At 43.5% G+C, this 18077-nt stretch overlaps 1 protein-coding gene across 1 annotated transcript in view; it reads left to right on the top strand.

The window, feature by feature from the left end:
• Nucleotides 1-291: 291 nt before the first annotated feature.
• The window catches only part of LOC136610064 (stimulated by retinoic acid gene 6 protein-like), a 35449-nt gene continuing 17663 nt past the window's right edge, over nt 292-18077 (top strand). Inside the window, exons 1-13 of the mRNA XM_066589331.1 lie at nt 292-793; nt 7099-7267; nt 7378-7383; nt 7481-7589; nt 8844-8941; nt 9038-9177; nt 9717-9837; nt 11200-11248; nt 11986-12108; nt 12242-12315; nt 12861-12972; nt 13736-13856; nt 13949-14024. Of these exons, the coding sequence (XP_066445428.1) occupies nt 292-793; nt 7099-7267; nt 7378-7383; nt 7481-7589; nt 8844-8941; nt 9038-9177; nt 9717-9837; nt 11200-11248; nt 11986-12108; nt 12242-12315; nt 12861-12972; nt 13736-13856; nt 13949-14024 (1700 nt within the window). The remainder of the gene's footprint in view (nt 794-7098; nt 7268-7377; nt 7384-7480; nt 7590-8843; nt 8942-9037; nt 9178-9716; nt 9838-11199; nt 11249-11985; nt 12109-12241; nt 12316-12860; nt 12973-13735; nt 13857-13948; nt 14025-18077) is intronic.

The following is an 18077-nucleotide window of genomic DNA, read 5'->3' as shown; positions in this document are numbered from 1 at the left end:
CTAGACTGGATCCTCACAAATTCCCTGACCCTGCCCTTACTATCTTTCTCCCGCTACCTGGTCACCGCATGGTCAGACCATGACGCAGTCTTAGCCGAATTTCCGCTGTCCCCTCAAACAAGAATCCCTTATACATGGAGATTAAACGAGGCTCTCCTCACTAATCCAGTATCAGCTACCTTGCTACAGCAGAGGCTCGAAGAATATTTCCACCATAACACATCAGAGGACACAGAACCAGACATCCGATGGTTAGCCCACAAACCCGTAATACGAGGTACTCTGATTGCCATGGCCTCGCAGAAGAAAAGAGAGAAAGCTAAAATCCAACTAGCACTGGAACACAAAATACGTAAACTTGAAATCGCCTACACACAACACCCCTCTCCTTACTTAAGAAAAGCCATACAAGACACCAGACTAGAACTAAACGTATTGCTGTCCCACAAAACAGAAAGAGCACTGGCCTGGACACAGGCAACATACTATCGGTATGCAAACAAACCAGGCAAACTCTTGGCAAGAAAATTGAGGGAAAAACAAACCATCAACACAATTCACAAAATCAAACCGCAGCGAGGCCAAATCACCTCTAACCCTGATAAAATGTACAAAACCTTTCACCAATATTATCAAAATCTATATAAACATCAACAAGCAGAAACAGAAAACATCGCCACGGAATTCTTCTCCCAACTAAATCTACCCCATCTGTCGGAATCTGGCCTATTAGACCTAAATGCCTTAATAATCGATGAGGACACAGACTGGGCGATTAAACGTCTGAAGCGAGGTAAAGCTCCAGGGCCGGATGGATTTACGTCTCTATACTATAAAAAAATTTGCCCCTCTACTAAAACCCCATTTAACAACATTATTCAACCGCATTCTCCGCAAAGGCCATATCCATGCAGACTTTTTGCAAGCCCTAATCACAACCATCCCAAAGCCTGGAAAAGACCATACTATCCCCTCGAATTATAGACCCATCTCCTTAATATAGAGCTAAAACTCTTCACCTCCATCATAGCGAGCAGGATAAACAGGCTACTTCCCTTATTAATTCACCGAGACCAAGTGGGCTTCATCCCAGGAAGACAAGCCCCCGACAACGTAAGAAAAATCCTCAATCTCATCCACAACGCAAATAACACCAAAACCCCTATGTCGGTAATAGCTCTAGACATAGAGAAAGCCTTTGAGTCCCTGTCATGGTCCTACCTTCATTCAGTTCTCAATAAAATGGGATTTACTGGCCCATTCTTAAAAATCATATCAGCATTCTATTCTAAACCAACCTCTTACCTCAAAATCCCATCAACCCAGCCTACCCCAATACAAATCCTGAGAGGCACCCGACAAGGATGCCCTCTCTCACCTGCATTATTCGCACTAGCAATGGAACCATTGGCAATTGCCATACGAGATACCACCAACAACAAACTGAGTTTATTTGCCGATGACCTTCTCCTAACCATAACCAACCCACTAACATCCCTACCCAATCTGCTAGAACTACTTAAAAAATTTAGCCATATCTCCGGACTCAAAATCAATCAGACAAAATCAGAAATCCTCCACTGCAACACCAGCATTAATACACAAAAACTAATTGAAACCAACTTCCAATTCAAAATGCAACTATCTACTATACCTGGGGATAAAACTCACTAGTACACTAGACTCCCTATATAAGCACAATTACGAACCACTATTCCGCCAATTAGAACTTGACTTAGAGAGATGGGATTGCCCTTATCTTTCATGGACTGGCCGTATACATAGCATTAAAATGACCTTATTACCCAAACTACTCTACCTATTCAGAACCCTACCCATCCCAGTCCCAACCTCAACCCTTAATGCATTCCAAAAAAAATACTCACCTTTATATGGGCAAATAAACGCCCCAGAATTTCAAAACCTATAATGTGTCTACACAAAAAATATGGAGGCTTATCGGTACCCTGCATCCTTAAATACTATAAAGCCGCCCGTCTAGCACAGATTCCACCTGTATTTGCAGGACGCCAGGCCCCATTGTGGCCCTTCATAGAGGAATCACAATTCTCCCCTCTGGACTAAGGCCCCTCCCCCGCCTAGCTTTAGAACACATGCTCCTTTCACCTTTTTCTCCATTTTACTATGGAGACAAACCAGATTCAAACTGAACCCTACAAACACCCCATCTCCACTTACTCCACTACTACATAACCCAGAATTCCCCCCGGGTCTAGAAGTGTCGCAATTCATATGGTGGAAAACAAAAAACTTAACATCTCTGTACAATTTTCTCATACACAACAAACTGATTTCAATGCCCACCTTCACCAGCCAGCACAGGCCACCACCACAGGAATGGTGGAGAAAGCTACAAATTTTCCATTTCTGGTCCTCCATACTACCTCCCTCAACTAAGACCAAAATGACCCCCATGGAAGCCATATGCAAATTCTGCCCCACACACCCATGAACTCTCTCGCATTTCTACAACATGCTTAACAAGACACTGCAAGACTCCAAACACCCCTTCATGCTACAATGGGAATCGGACTTAAATACATCTTTAACATTGGAGTGTTGGCATCACTGCTGTGAAAATATAAGCAAAAACAGCTGGCAAGTATCCTTGACAGAAACCTCAATAAAGGTCCTGCATTGGGCATATTTGGTCCCGGAGAGATTAAACGCAATCTACCCAGAGATACCAAATACCTGCTTCCGAGGATGCAACGAAGGGGGTTCTCAACTCCACATTTGGTAGACATGCCCGGTGGCGCAAACCTTTTGGAAAAGGGTCTCCCACCTTATAGCTAAAGTGACTGGGACGACTCTCAGACTCAACCCCTTCGTGCTACTCCTGGGAGACAAACCCAAAGGAATGCGTAACGCTCCCTTTAAACTACTACTACACATCACAATGTCAGCCCGAATATTGATAGCACGGCAGTGGCGCAAACCAACGCTCCCATATGAATTCTTAGCAGCTCGCATCAACAAAACTATGATAAATGGAAAACTCATAGCCATACGACATGACACTGTCCCGCTTTTTGAAAAGGTGTGGAGCCCCTGGATATCCCACACAAATGCACGGAATTTAAACTACATTGTGAGACTATAGGCAGAATCCTCAGAAAACACACCACAAAATAATAATAAACCAGCCATTAGAACAACCCTACACCCACATGCACAATCAAGAAAAAGATGTTGGGATATGGTTCCCTCCTTCTAGTGAGAAATAAGACGAGATGTTGATTAGCCTAAATCTACTTATGAAAAATGTACCCTGTTCATTGTTAATGTTCTTGACGTTTTTACCCTTTTATTTCTTTCCTTTCTATTTTTCCCATTCCCCCCCCCCCCCGTCTCCTAAGCACCACCTAGCCTATCACAACAACTTCCTTTCCCCCTTCACCTTTACCTCCCCCTCTGTTCTATTAAAATTGACGATCTATGTTAATCTTAATTCATCATACTCTGTTCTCCAATATTGAACTTTTCCCCCTGCTTGGGGTCTGTGAGGCAGAGTGTTGCCAACTTTAAATTCAATTTCAATAAAACTCTTTGAAACATAAAAAAAACAGCGATATCGCGTGAAAAAAATGTGCAAGAAAAACGCAACTGTGCAAGAGCCCTAAGGAAGAGTAGAGGGGATAATTTCCTCACATTATCTAGACTCTATGCTTCTCTTAATACATCCCAGAATTGTGTTTGCCTTTTTGGTTGCTGCATCACATTGTCGACTCATGTTCAGTCTATGATCTATTAGTATACCCAAGTCTTTTTCACTTGTGCTGCTGCTTAGCCCAATTCCTTCCATTCTGCATGTCCTTTTTTCATTTTTCTTGCCCAGATGTAGACTTTGCATTTCTCCTTGTTAAATACCATTCTGTTAGTCGTCGCCCACTGTTCAAGGTAGTCTAGATCTTTTTGAATACTCTCCCTCTCTTCCCATGTGTTAGCTATCCCTCCTAGCTTTGTGTTGTCAGCAAATTTGATCAATTTCCCATCAATTCCTTCCTCCATATGATTTATAAAAATGTTGAACAATACTGGGCCTAGGACGGAGCACTGTGATATCCTGTTCGGGGGATTTAAATCAGTTTCCCATCAATTCCTTTCTCTAGATCATTTATAAAAATGTTGAACACTGGGCCTAGGACAGAGCTTTGTGGCACCCTGTTCAGGGGATTTAAATCGTACATCATTCTGGGGATTTAAATGCCGCTGTCAGAATTGACAGCAACCTTTAAAAGGTTAACAGCCCTGATGTGCCGTGCAGCTCTGACATCTGTTGCCACCAGGTGTCAGCTGTAACCCGGGATGTAATCAGGGCGGTCACCCTCTGATCGCCCTTCATATACGTCCTGCATCTGCAGGATGTAAAAACACTATAGGGCCGTCACTAAGGGGCTAAGATAATAATGTGAACAAACCGTTATGCTGTAGCTGAAAGAACAGGCTGACCATTTATTCAGGAATTATATAGTATGTAAGGCTGAAAAAATACATATGCCTATTCAGTTCAGTCTACTATTCTGCAATGTTGATCCAGAGGAAGGCAAAAAAAAAATCACCATGGGGAAGAAGCCAACTTTCCTCATTTTAGGGGAAAAAATTCCTTCCCAACTCGGAGTCTAGCAGTCAAAATAACTGAGAAGGCGAATGCAAAACCTTTGTCTGTATTGTGGAAGTGATGGACATTTCCTGAGATCATTCCCAGTAAAGCCAGGAAATTCAGCCACCTAGCACGAGTGGGAGATGCTGCCCTCCAAAGTTTCCTCTCCAAAGTTTCTACTACCTGCATTTGACCTGTGGGGACTCCCATTTCTATATGGAAGCATACCTGGACTCTGGCACTGCCAGGAACTTCATTCACCAGGCCTTGATGGTCAAGCACGGGATTCCTATTCTACCTTGAAGAAGCCCATTTTGTCACTTTTGTTGATGGGGAGCTCCTGTCTGATATCAGGTGTGTCACCAGTCAACTGGATATGCATAACCAATTTTTCCTACACCAGCACTCGAGTCAATGTTTACCTCCCTAATCTTCCTCTGCTTTTCTGGTGTGATACGTGATAAAGGTCATATTTCAAAAAATACTTCTTTGGAAATTCTTGCCCTAAGCCTACAGTCTAGGTTTTTAAGAACCTTTTACTTAGCTAACTTTGTCATTGGTGTCAGTATGGCATATGACTACTGCGTTCTCAGAGTAATCTGAGATGTGTGGAATTTGAGCACCAGGAAGTCAACACACTGTTCAATGGTCCCAGTCTTTGTAACAGAGTGCCCTGTCTCTCCCCTTAATAGGGTCCCCAACTTCCAGGACCTGTCTTCTCTGCCCTGCACTCCATTATCTCTTACTGGAGCAGACAATCTCCTGTTAGTCAGAAAACATGACTTGTTGGGGTGTGCCAGTTCAGGATTAGCCTCCCTGGATCTCTCCTCTCTACCCCACCTTCTGTCACCCAGCTAGCTTCCTAATCAACCCCACCAGTTGAGATCTGGTCTTTGCTATGGATGACCCCAAACCATTACCCCAGAAATTGTCTTGATTATGTAGCTGCTGGAGCAACTGAGACAGAACTACCATAATGCAGTACCTGAAGTTGTTGACAGAGATAACCGGTTGAATAATTTTCTAACAATGAAATGGGCCAAGGGTTAGGATAAGCAGCATACAAAGTAAATAGGCTCAATAAACAAGTCAAAATCAGGAGGTGAGAAGCCAGGTTAGCTGAGTGGAACATTCACAGATCCAAACCAGGAGAGCAGACAGAACACTATTAGACCTTTGTATGCTAGGAGACTAATTGCTTAGGTACCTGTTAGCGTGAAGCAGGGCGGTAGGGTACTTTAAGGCATCTTTCATGCGGGCAACAAAATCTTGCTACAAAATCATTGCTACAAAACACATGTATGTGAAGCCCGTGGTTTCCAATAGGTTCATTCACATGAGAGATGTTTTGTAGCCTGAAAGAACCCATAGGAAACCATGGGCTTCATATACATGCGTTTTTGTAGTGATGATTTTGTAGATAGATTTTGTAGCCCGTGGGAAAGCATCCTAAAAAAAACGGGAACATATCTGTAATAGCCAGGGACTTGAAAAATGGTTGCATACTGGCCCTTTAAAAAGTGGGTCATTCACATGTAAGTGCAATCTTCAGGCAGCAGTAACAGCCAAACCAGGACAGAAGGAGATGCAGGTTTTGCTGCATATGAAAGACAGATGGGGATCGCAACTATAGAAAGTAGGAGGTGTGGGGGGACGTCATGACCCCAATGCATGCCAGAGACACTTTAAGATGATAACTCCATAGCCAGTGTCTGTGAGACTTGAGGCAGGGATTAGGGATAAGAGCACCTACAGTGATAAACAAAAAGCTGTAGTTAGATGTAGTATTTTTACAATATGTTTGTGAAATTGTTACTCAGGGAGGCCATGGAGATTTTGGATTGGAGGGCCAGTTATGTGTAGTTTTTTGGGGTTTTTTGTTTATTTTTTCAATATATAAAGCCTAGTGTAAAGGATTTTTTTAAAGTTCTCTTGTTATAACGTTTAGATGCCCACAGTCAACAATGAATTAAAGGAGTGAATAGATGAACGAGTCCTCATCATTTCACTCCTTTTATGGGGAAAACCCCCTATGTGACAATCAGAGGACAAATAAGCTCTCTGATGGAGGGGATTGAAAACCCAGTATTCAGTATTCCTTACATCACTTCAGACAGCTGTAGCTCTGGTTCTCTAAGGGCCACTGATGTGTATTTTAAAACCAAGAGTCTTCACTTTTCAATTATACCAAAAGCATGTCCGTAGTCCTGATAGAACCAGAGCTACAGTTGTTTCAAATATAATGAGCTCTGTTCATCCAAAACTGTTATGTCCTTTTCAGACAGGGCTCTTCCAAAACTGCTGGGGGTTAAGAAGGGCCATATAACAGCCTGAAACATCCTTGTTCTGCTTATAGTTATGTGACAAAAAGAAGCCTTAAAGAAAAGAGAATAATAATTTTCAACTTTCAGGCACTCTTTTTTTTTTTCTGAGCTGTTCCTAAGTGGTTAATAATGTTCTTCTCTGATTAACAGGTATTCTCATGTTAAATGCTTGTATCCACATGATATGCCATCAATGGCTGATAAGTGGGGTTTCCACCTCTGGGACCCTCAACTATTGGGAGTACAGGTCCTCTTCTTTGAAGTTTAAAGGCGTTGTGGAAAGAGCTGAGAAAGCAAAATTGCTGTTTGGGCTTGCTAAGTGAATAGATATTTTTTACATTCGTATCTTGCCCTATGCGTTGGTGAATTTATCTTCAGGATATTTTCATAAATTTAGTCTTATCTTTCTTTTTTTATTTCTATTTCCAGGTCAGGGTGCTATAAAAAATATTGCTACTGATAAATGATTGAACATTGTATAAGCAATTAACAATGACAATGTTTAATATGTGCTGTTCTTTTCTTTCTTAAGTTTAAATACCTCCAATGTCTACGATGACTACACCAACAGTCAAACTTCGGGCACTTGTCTCAAATTTATTCGAATGGACCTCTTTGTCCACTATTCTCTGATCCCTGCAGTAAGTCAATGTGAGAAACCATTCTATGTCATGTACTCAGCTGTGTTCCAGGTTCTTTAACACATAAGATATAGGAGACTACTTGGATCAGTTTAAATGAGAGGTTTTTCAGAGCTATCATATATTTGTCCTATCATCAGGATAGGTCATCTATATCAGATTGTTGGCGGTCTGCCACTAGGGAGCCTGGCAAACCAGCTGATTTAGGAGGCCGTGGCCTCTTCTCACGCCTGTAATATCACATTCATTGGTCACATGGCTTGCCAGCAGCTCCGTCCCGTTCAGCTGAATGGGATTGAGCTGCAATACTAGGTACAGCTGCTATGAAATGTACAGCGTTGTGCTTGGTATGCAATGAAGTAATAGTAGCACTCACATAAAAACTCCAAACAGCTGATCATCAGGATCCCAAGTGGCAGATCCTGACCAATCAGATATTGTTGAGCTGTCCTGAGGGCATATTACCCTTTTCAGCCGCAGTTCTCCGGCGCGGCGCATTCAGCCAATCAGCTGGCTGGAATCGGCACCACATGACTACACAGCGTGCACGCGGATTGCCTTCAGCAGCCGTGTGCACTACACACAACAGTTAAGCAGACGTGCACTACACACTACACTTAAGCAGCACTGGGTTAGGTTTAGGGTTAACTAAACCTAACCCCAACCCTAAAACTAACCCTAAACACTAACCCTAACCCTAACCCTAAACACTAACCCTAAACCTAACCCTATACCTAACCCTAAACCTAACCTGATGCTAATCCCTCACACAGTGTTGCAAATTCTTTGTAGAAAGTACAAGTACAATATACTAATGGGAGGCCTTGCTCTATTAAAGGCAACCTGTCACGTTGGTCATATGATCTGCCACATGATATAGATTGTTATATAGGGGAGAAAAGATTCAGTATAGCCTGTATTTTATTCTCTTAAATACCTTCTCATTCCGAGCTCAGAAGCCCAGTAGGTGGCCTTATTTAGCGAATAACAGTCTTTCCTGTATGACTCTATATAGCAATATAGCTGTCACTCACTGATAGGACCGCCCACTGGACCTCTATGTCCAGAATAGCCAGGGATTTAAATGACTAAAATACAAGTTCTACTAAATCTTTTCCCACAGAACTATATATGCTCACCTCCGGATCTAGAACATCCTGCGCACAGATAGAACTGCGTATACAATGCAATCTTTTAGTCCCCGCATGGAATTACAAATAAAACCCCCTCCTATAAAATGTCTATGCTCTTTAGGTCTTCATTACGATTACATTATCCTATCTACAACGAAAGGCAAAACATGACAGAACTATAGGAAAAATCCCACTGGGCAAAAGATTTGGCATTGTTGTGTAAGTCCCCTTTACCTTTCTGTTGGTCATCAACTCTGCTATTCGTAAATATTAGTGGCTATTATGAATATCTTGTAACTGTGCTCTGTGTTTTAGGCCTGTGAATTTCATAAGCAGTTACTCAAATAGATGGTCTTACGGGGCCGCATGTGGAGCCACTGCTACAACAGTTTTTCAATTGTTCTTTCATGAATATTCAAATTACTTTAACTTTACTGCACCAACCTGGGCCAAAGGTATGTATACTACTTCAAGTCCTTGGGCATAATAATATGCTTAAAAGATACTCCGCCCTCTCTGAAAATTTTAGTCAACCCATCACAAAAATAAAATTCTTTTAAAAGGGGTTGCTCGAATTATGCAAAGGTCCCCCATGATGTAAAATAACAAAGCAGCTAGTACTCACCTTCCCTGCTCACCCCCTGCTGGCAGCTCCAGGTCTCCCTGCTGATGTCATCTTTACAGTTCAGCCTGAGCCATCTTCAACAAGCTACTGCAGCCAATGACAACACTCTGGGATAATCGCTGAGCGCTGTCATTGGCTGCAGCAGCATGTTTACGAGACATTACAGGCAGACTGCAGCCTGTAAACAAACAGCACAGCAGAGACCCCAAGCCACCAGAAGCCTAGTTGAGATGCCTTTTACATAACTCAGACAACGCCCTTTGAGGCTCTATTAGCAAAGTCAGCACCTTTGATATATGTGTGTATACAGTACTGTTTATTGTTTTTAACTTCTAATTAACTGTTCTCTACTAATGCCTTTGTGCTTAGCTCTTGTCTATCTTCTTTCTGCGCTGGAGGTTGGGATGGATTATTATCCTTTCTTTGCCTGCTTATCAACAAACCACAGACTTGTAGGTTCAACCCTAGGATTCTGCTACTCTCTTTGCTGGTAAGTGATAGCAAGGTCTATTACTGCTAATATTTGTCCCTGTACAATGAGGCAAATGTTGTCAACAGAAAAAAATGCTACATTCACAGTTGTATCAAGTTGATAGAATGCTTAAGATAAAAACTAAAAGTTTCTGAAAATAACTGAGGTACTAATTCTAGCACAAAATTTGTGTCAATGTAGTCAAACTATCCATTTCTAATATGGAAGCAAGTAGCCCCTGTGGGTGCTAGGAAGCTTGTGTATAGAGCTTGTGTGCGAATTGCCCAATTATAAGGGGAACATTTCCTTCCTGATTTCAAGTAGTGCAATAAGAATAAAGCCCTGGATCAATGACGCATCTCCAGAAATCTAGCATATATAACCTGGATGATATGGCTATTTCAAGAAAGGCATCCAGTCCTCTCTAGAATGTATTCAGTGAATCAACCATTTATAACGTCGTATGGCTGAGAATTCCATAGTCTCACTGCTCTTACAGTAAAGAATCCCTATTTTTGATGATACAGAATTGGCTGTTTTAGGCTGGCTACACATGAGTGGATTTGCATTATGGAATCCAGAGTGGGCGTCCGCCTCCGGATTCCACAGCAAATACTGCCCATAACATGCTACTGAAAAACACTTTTTTCTCCACACAAGTGGAAGTCAATTGTGATTTTCCGCTCGCGTAGGAAAAATAAAGGCATGTACTATTTGTGCACAGATTCCGTGTGGACAACTTCCATTGAAGTCAATCCCTTGCTATATCGTGGTTCAATGATTGCGGCTTCAGTGCATCGCGGATTTTAGATAGACTATATATAATTTTGTTTTCACAGAGTTTTTTTGCTATATCGCAGAATTTTGCGGTACACACAGGAAATACAGTACGCCACTAGCACAACAAATAATGCTGTCAACAGAAAAAAATGCTACTGATTCTCTAGAATATCAGTTGTATCAAGTTAATAGAATGCTTAAAATAAAAACTAAGTTTCTGAAAATAACTGAGGATGTACTAATTCTAGCACAAAGTTTGTGTCAATGTAGTCAAATGATCCATTTCTAATATGGAAGCAAGTAGCCCCTGTGGGTGCTAAGAAGTCTGTGTATAGAGGGGTCCAGCTTAGGTGGACACAGAGGCACCACATGTTTAGAAATGAGTTGGGGGGGGGGGGGGAGAAGAGTTACACTGCAATTTTTATCTGCAAGTGATGCAAAGCAAGGTTGAATAGGAATCAGGCCCTCCTACCTTTAAATTAATTGTGAAGGCATATAACAAACCAATGTGACTTAATTATTTCTATATATTTCAACTTTTTTTACTTTATATGTATCTAGAAAACAGAAAACTAATGCATTATAATAATATCCTTGCAGGTTTTGTGTGCAACTGGCAAATATCCTTCAGTGTCAGGGATTTGGTCATGTGAGTTTTTTTCCATTCTATAGCCACAATTATGAATTATAATATCTAGTTGTTATCTCTAAAGTAATGTTTCCATAGTAACAAACCATCATACAGAAGGAATATTTATTATCAGATTAGCCATTGAGCTGTGAAATAGTATTTAACTTTTACTACATGCACTTCATAACCATTATCTACCTAGTTTGGAATTTCTGTGCATGATTGAATGTCATGCCTACTGCAAACACCTGACTATGTCGGACAAATCATTCCTATTACCCTTGGTCCCTTTCCTCTTCTCTCTTGTTTCGGGTTTTTATATTCCCTTTCTTTCTTTATTTTTTTCTATTCTAGTGGATCTGTGGTCATAGACTGGAGTCAATATTAAAGTCGCTGCATAAAGTAGATGAGCTTTTCTTGAAATTAATACAGAAATGGGTGTGTGCAGGGGCGTAACTATAGGGGTTGCAGGGGGTGCGGTTGCACCCGGGCCCAGGACCCTTGGGGGGCCCATAAGGCCTCTCTATTCAATACAGGGAGCCTAGTAGTATGAATAAAGCATTATAGTTGGGGGCCCTGTTACAGATTTTGCATTGGGGCCCTGAATCTTCAAGTTACGCCTCTGGGTGTGTGTTTAGGTTACCTTTATTGCAATTTTATGATCTCTTGTACACTCTGTTTTGAACGATGCAGTTGAATAAAATACTTTTGAACCATAATGATTCATTAAACATCGAGCATTATCTCCTCTGCAGGATTCGATCATCCTGGTCTTCACACCAGTCCCATCTCTAGCCTGCTGTCTGTTTCTGACGGGGAGGTTTCTACAACTGTTCATAGTGGCAGCTCTCTCACTATACAGAAAGATGGAAAGAAAGGTAGTTGGAAAGAAGATAAATTTTGCCCGTGGCAGTGCTGCCCCCTTTCCATGTCTCTTATATCAGACAGTATGGAAATATTTATACATATTTTATTCAATATGACAAATGTGGCTTGTAAATGTTATCATAGGAGGAAGAGGAGCCTTTGTTACCGCAGCACTTGACCAACTATGTCAGGCATCTCTTACAATCTGCTCCTGAAATGTGAGTGTGCTTGGATTGAAAAAAAATCAGCAATACTGTGATATTAGCAAACATAACCCAGCATTCTCTTTCATTATAATATATAGCAAACATCTATGCATGTATGTGGATTCTGATAATTAATGCACACTGGAACCTTCTGATCAGAGTTGTCCTACATTTCTAAAAATTGCATTTTTTTATACCAGTGGTCTAAACCCTGCCCTCTCTGGGACACAACACCTACTTTTCTCATCTGACACTAAGATCAACAAGAAAAGTTGACATTTTTATAGCTTAAATATCGCATGTCATTACTTATGACATTTTAGTGGTAAGGCTTATGATACAACCTGGAATACCCAGTTGCATAACTGTGGGCCTTTGTGTCTTAGTTACTTGCATTGATGTAATGGTTTAGCAATTCAATAGCACCTGGTTGATAAGTATGAATGGTTGTTCATCTTCACGAGAACATGATGAAATATAGGCTCAACCTTCTACTTACACGTCCATCTTTTCTTCTTGTTGCCCTCATATATATATTCTTTCTTTTCTTTATATAGGAATGAGCGTAATCCTTCACAAAGATGCAAGATCTATAAATGGGATACACATTTTAAATTTCCCACCAGGATGATAGTGACAGCGGTGCTCTGTTTGATCTGTTTGTACAATGTATGTTTCACACAAACTTTGTCTATCCATATTGCTGGTTAATAAAATCATATAAGAATGGCCAGAATATAAGTAATAATAGAAGCTAGCCAGAATTTCAGTAGAAAGAACATGACATGGAAAAATATTGCCGATAAGAAGATGGAGCTTTGCAGCTGACTCAAGGCCTCTGGGACCATTTTCTACCCTATACAGTGATGAAATAATCCTCCATAGCATGATCTTTTAGAATGGTAGGTACCTTGTGAGTCAATATTCAACCTTGCAACAGGCCTTGCAATATGACTAGGGATATAATCCAAGCCAGCATATCCATGTACATCCAGATGTTTGGGGGTTATTGCCCCCCATCCGTGTACAGAAGGATTCTGGTTCTCTACACCCTCTCCACGAGGAGAAACCTTATCCCTCCGCCCGAGGACTTACATTGATGGCCTCTCACCTAGCTAGCCAGAATCCTACTGTACACTGATGAGTGGCAATAACCTTGAAACAGCTGTATGTATTCTGGCTTGCGTATATCCCTAGTCATATTGCCAAGACTGTTAAAAGGTTGGCTATTGAGTCATAAGATAGCTACCATTCCAATAGGTAATGCTGTGGAAGATTATTCCATCACTGATTTGCATGACTTTTTTTCCCAAGGAGCATTGTATAGCCTATGTAAGACTTCCTATACCTATGTGGTGCCCTCCAAAAGTAGCAACACCCCCCCCCCCTCCACCAGACTACCCTATACAGCTAACAATATTGTTTCTTTCAGTTTGTACTTGTAGATTTCTTTATGTCGCCAAAAGCTGTGAAAGGCCTGGATAGTTGGATACTGGACACAGTTAACCTCTCTTTTTCCAACGAAACCAGAGGGGTGTTACTATTGTTAAAAGGTTAGACATCAAATGTTAATATGTGTCACTTGCTGTGTTTCTCGTTCTGTTACTAGTTGTAGCAATACTGTTTTCTGTTTGTATTTCTACAGATTGCTGGTTTTATTCGACCTTCCCTTCCGCCTGTACAAGCATTATATTTGTCCTGCATGTGCTCTCAAGCTACAGGTATCTTTGTTCTTTTGCTCAAGGGGCGTAACTATAGAGGATGCAGGGGATGCGGTTGCACCCGGGTCCAGGATCCTTAGGGGGCCCATAAGGCTTCTCTTCTCCATATAGAGAGCCCAGTACTATGAATAAAGCATTATAGTTGGGGGCCCTGTTACAGGTTTTGCATTAAGGCCCAGGAGCTTCACGTTACGCCTCTGTTTTGCTCTATTCACCACTATTGATGACAATTTTAAACAAGCTGTTGTCTTTCATTAGACTGGTAGATGCAGCAAGGTGACAGCTGCATTTGCTGCATATTTATATGATTTTAAATATGTCCAACCGGAGTCACTCTGACTGCTGTTCTCATTATGTTCCTGCTTGGAATTGTTGGTGTGGTGTTGGTATGTACTCTTCTTTTATGTGTTTTTACCTTTCTAATACTTAGAGAGAAAAAAAACACTTTTTTTTCTAATTGCTGTAGCTATATCTTCAATTGATGCTGTCCTAGGTAAGGTAAAGATTAGAGATGAGCGAACGCGTTCGTCCGAGCTTGATATTCGTGCGAATATTAGGGTGTTCGGGATGTTCGTTATTCGTAACGAACACCATGCGGTGTTCTGGTTACTTTCACTTACTTCCCTGAGACGTTTGCGCGCTTTTCTGGCCAATTGAAAGACAGGGAAGGCATTACAACTTCCCCCTGTGACGTTCAAGCCCTATACCACCCCCCTGCTGTGAGTGGCTGGGAAGATCAGGTGTTCGCCTAATATAAAAGTCGGCCCCTCCCGCGGCTCGCCTCAGATGCCTGGTGAGTTAGATGAGGGACAGTGCTGTTTGTACCGGAGCTGCTGTAGGGAAAGAATTGGTAGTTAGTGTAGGCTTCAAGACCCCCCAAAGGTCCTTATTAGGGCCACTGATAGCTGTGTGTTGGCTGCTGTTAGCAGTGGCATTTTTTTTTCTTCTCAAAATCGGCTCTGCAGAGCGTTGCACCTGGCATTAGGGACAGAAGTGCTGCATAGGCAGGGAGAGTGTTAGGAGTGAGTGTAGCCTTCAAGAACCTCAACGGTCCTTTCTAGGGCCATATTTATCCGTGTGCAGTACTGTGCTGGCTGCTGTTAGCTGTGCTGCATTTTTTTTGGGCTTCTCAAAATCGCCTCTGCAGAGCATTCCACCCTCCATTGATACTGCAGGGAAAGAATTGTATAGGCAGGGCCACAACACAGTTATTATTCATTGAATATACGCAGTGCTGCCTTTTGCTTGTAAAACAAGTGAAAATAATTCTATTTGTCCTGCCTCTGTCCGTCCTAACGCCGGTGGACACGTGTGAGCTGCGTGAACAACATTGCTAAATCATACGCACCCAGCTACGCTTTACTGCTGGCTTCGCCATTTGCTTTCCTTAATTGGGAAAAAAATACCTGCTCTGCCAGAGTTATAATAACTCTGCTACCCTCACGTTCTGTGACACATAAGCAGGGACACAGCACAGTTATTAAACTTCTCATGTTCATTGAATATACGCAGTGCTGCCTTTTGGTGGAAAAAAACTGAAAACAAATCTATTTGTCCAGCCTCTGTCCGTCCTAACGCCTGTGGACACGTGTGAGCTGCGTGAACAACATTGCTAAATCAGACGCACCCAGCTACGCTTTACTGCTGGCTTCGCCATTTGCTTTCCTTAATTGGGAAAAAAATACCTGCTCTGCCAGAGTTATAATAACTCTGCTACCCTCACGTTCTGTGACACATAAGCAGGGACACAGCACAGTTATTAAACTTCTCATGTTCATTGAATATACGCAGTGCTGCCTTTTGGTGGAAAAAAACTGAAAACAAATCTATTTGTCCAGCCTCTGTCCGTCCTAACGCCTGTGGACACGTGTGAGCTGCGTGAACAACATTGCTAAATCAGACGCACCCAGCTACGCTTTACTGCTGGCTTCGCCATTTGCTTTCCTTAATTGGGAAAAAAATACCTGCTCTGCCACAGTTAATAACTCTGCTACCCTCACGTTCTGTGACACATAAGCAGGGACACAGCACAGTTATTAAACTTCTCATGTTCATTGAATATACGCAGTGCTGCCTTTTGGTGGAAAAAAACTGAAAACAAATCTATTTGTCCAGCCTCTGTCCGTCCTAACGCCTGTGGACACGTGTGAGCTGCGTGAACAACATTGCTAAATCAGACGCACCCAGCTACGCTTTACTGCTGGCTTCGCCATTTGCTTTCCTTAATTGGGAAAAAAATACCTGCTCTGCCAGAGTTATAGTAACTCTGCTACCCTCACGTTCTGTGACACATTAGCAGGGACACAGCACAGTTATTAAACTTAGATTATTCATTCACTAGAGGCAGTGGGGCCTTTCGTTTTCCAAAAAGGGCAAAAATTATATTTGGCCTGCAGTCTTGCGCCAATTTATTTCCTGCCTGTGAAATCAAATCACTGGTAATACAGCATGCTGAGGGGTAGGGGTAGGCCTAGAGGACGTGGACGCGGCCGAGGACGCGGAGGGACAAGTCAGGGTGTGGGCACAGGCCGAGCTCCTGATCCCGGTGTGTCGCAGCCGACTGCTGCGCGATTAGGAGAGAGGCACGTTTCTGGCGTCCCCACATTCATCGCCCAATTAATGGGTCCACGCGGGAGACGGTTATTAGAAAATGAGCAGTGTGAGCAGGTCCTGTCCTGGATGGCAGAAAGTGCTTCGAGCAACCTATCGTCAACACGCAGTTCTGCGCCGTCCACTGCTGCAAATCCGAATCCTCTGTCTGCTGCTCCTCCTTCCTCCCAGCCTCCTCACTCCACTACAATGACACCTGCTCAGGAGCGGGAACACTCCCAGGAACTGTTCTCGGGCCCCTGCTCAGATTGGGCAGCAGCGGTTCCTCTCCCACCAGAGGAGTTTATAGTCACTGATGCCCAACCATTCGAAAGTTCCCGGGGTCCGGGGGATGAGGCTGGGGACTTCCGCCAACTGTCTCAACAACTTTCTGTGGGTGAGGAGGACGATGACGATCAGACACAGTTGTCTTGCAGTGAGGTAGTAGTAAGGGCAGTAAGTCCGAGGGAGCAGCGCACAGAGGATTCGGAGGAAGAGCAGCAGGACGATGAGGTGACTGACCCCACCTGGTGTGCAACGCTTACTCAGGAGGACAGGTCTTCAGAGGGGGAGTCAAGGGCATCAGCAGGGCAGGTTGCAAGAGGCAGTGCGGTGGCCAGGGGTAGAGGCAGGGCCAGACCGAATAATCCACCAAGTGTTTCCCAAAGCGCCCCCTCGCGCCATGCCACCCTGCAGAGGCCGAGGTGCTCTAAGGTCTGGCAGTTTTTCACAGAGACGCCTGACGACCGACGAACTGTGGTGTGCAACCTTTGTCGCGCAAAGCTCAGCCGGGGAGCCAACACCAACAGCCTCACCACCACCACCATGCGCAGGCATATGATGGCCAAGCACCCCGCAAGGTGGGACGAAGGCCGTTCAGCGCCTCCGGTTTGCACCGCTGCCTCTCCCCCTGTGCCCCAACCTGCCACTGAGATGCAACCCCCCTCTCAGGACACAGGCACGACCGTCTCATGGCCTGCACCCACACCCTCACCTCCGCTGTCCTCGGCCCCATCCTCCAATGTCTCGCACCGCACAGTCCAGCCGTCGCTAGCGCAACTGTTGGAGCGCAAGCGCAAGTACGCCGCCACGCACCCGCACGCTCAAACGTTAACCGTCCGCATAGCAAAATTTATCAGCCTTGAGATGCTGCCGTATAGGGTTGTGGAAACGGAGTCCTTCAAAAGTATCATGGAGGCGGCGGCCCCGCGCTACTCAGTTCCCAGTCGCCACTACTTTTCCCGATGTGCCGTCCCAGCCCTGCACGACCACGTCTCCCGCAACATTGTACGCGCCCTCACCAACGCGGTTACTGCCACGGTCCACTTAACTACGGACACGTGGACAAGCACAGGCGGGCAGGGCCACTACATCTCCCTGACGGCACATTGGGTGAATTTAGTGGAGGCTGGGACAGAGTCAGAGCCTGGGACCGCTCACGTCCTACCCACCCCCAGAATTGCG

This window comes from Eleutherodactylus coqui, chromosome 2, assembly GCF_035609145.1.
Source record: "Eleutherodactylus coqui strain aEleCoq1 chromosome 2, aEleCoq1.hap1, whole genome shotgun sequence".
In the NCBI taxonomy this organism is placed as follows: domain Eukaryota; kingdom Metazoa; phylum Chordata; class Amphibia; order Anura; family Eleutherodactylidae; genus Eleutherodactylus; species Eleutherodactylus coqui.
The sequence above is the reverse complement of the archived record's forward strand: the minus strand, read 5'-3'. Positions and strand labels throughout refer to the sequence as shown.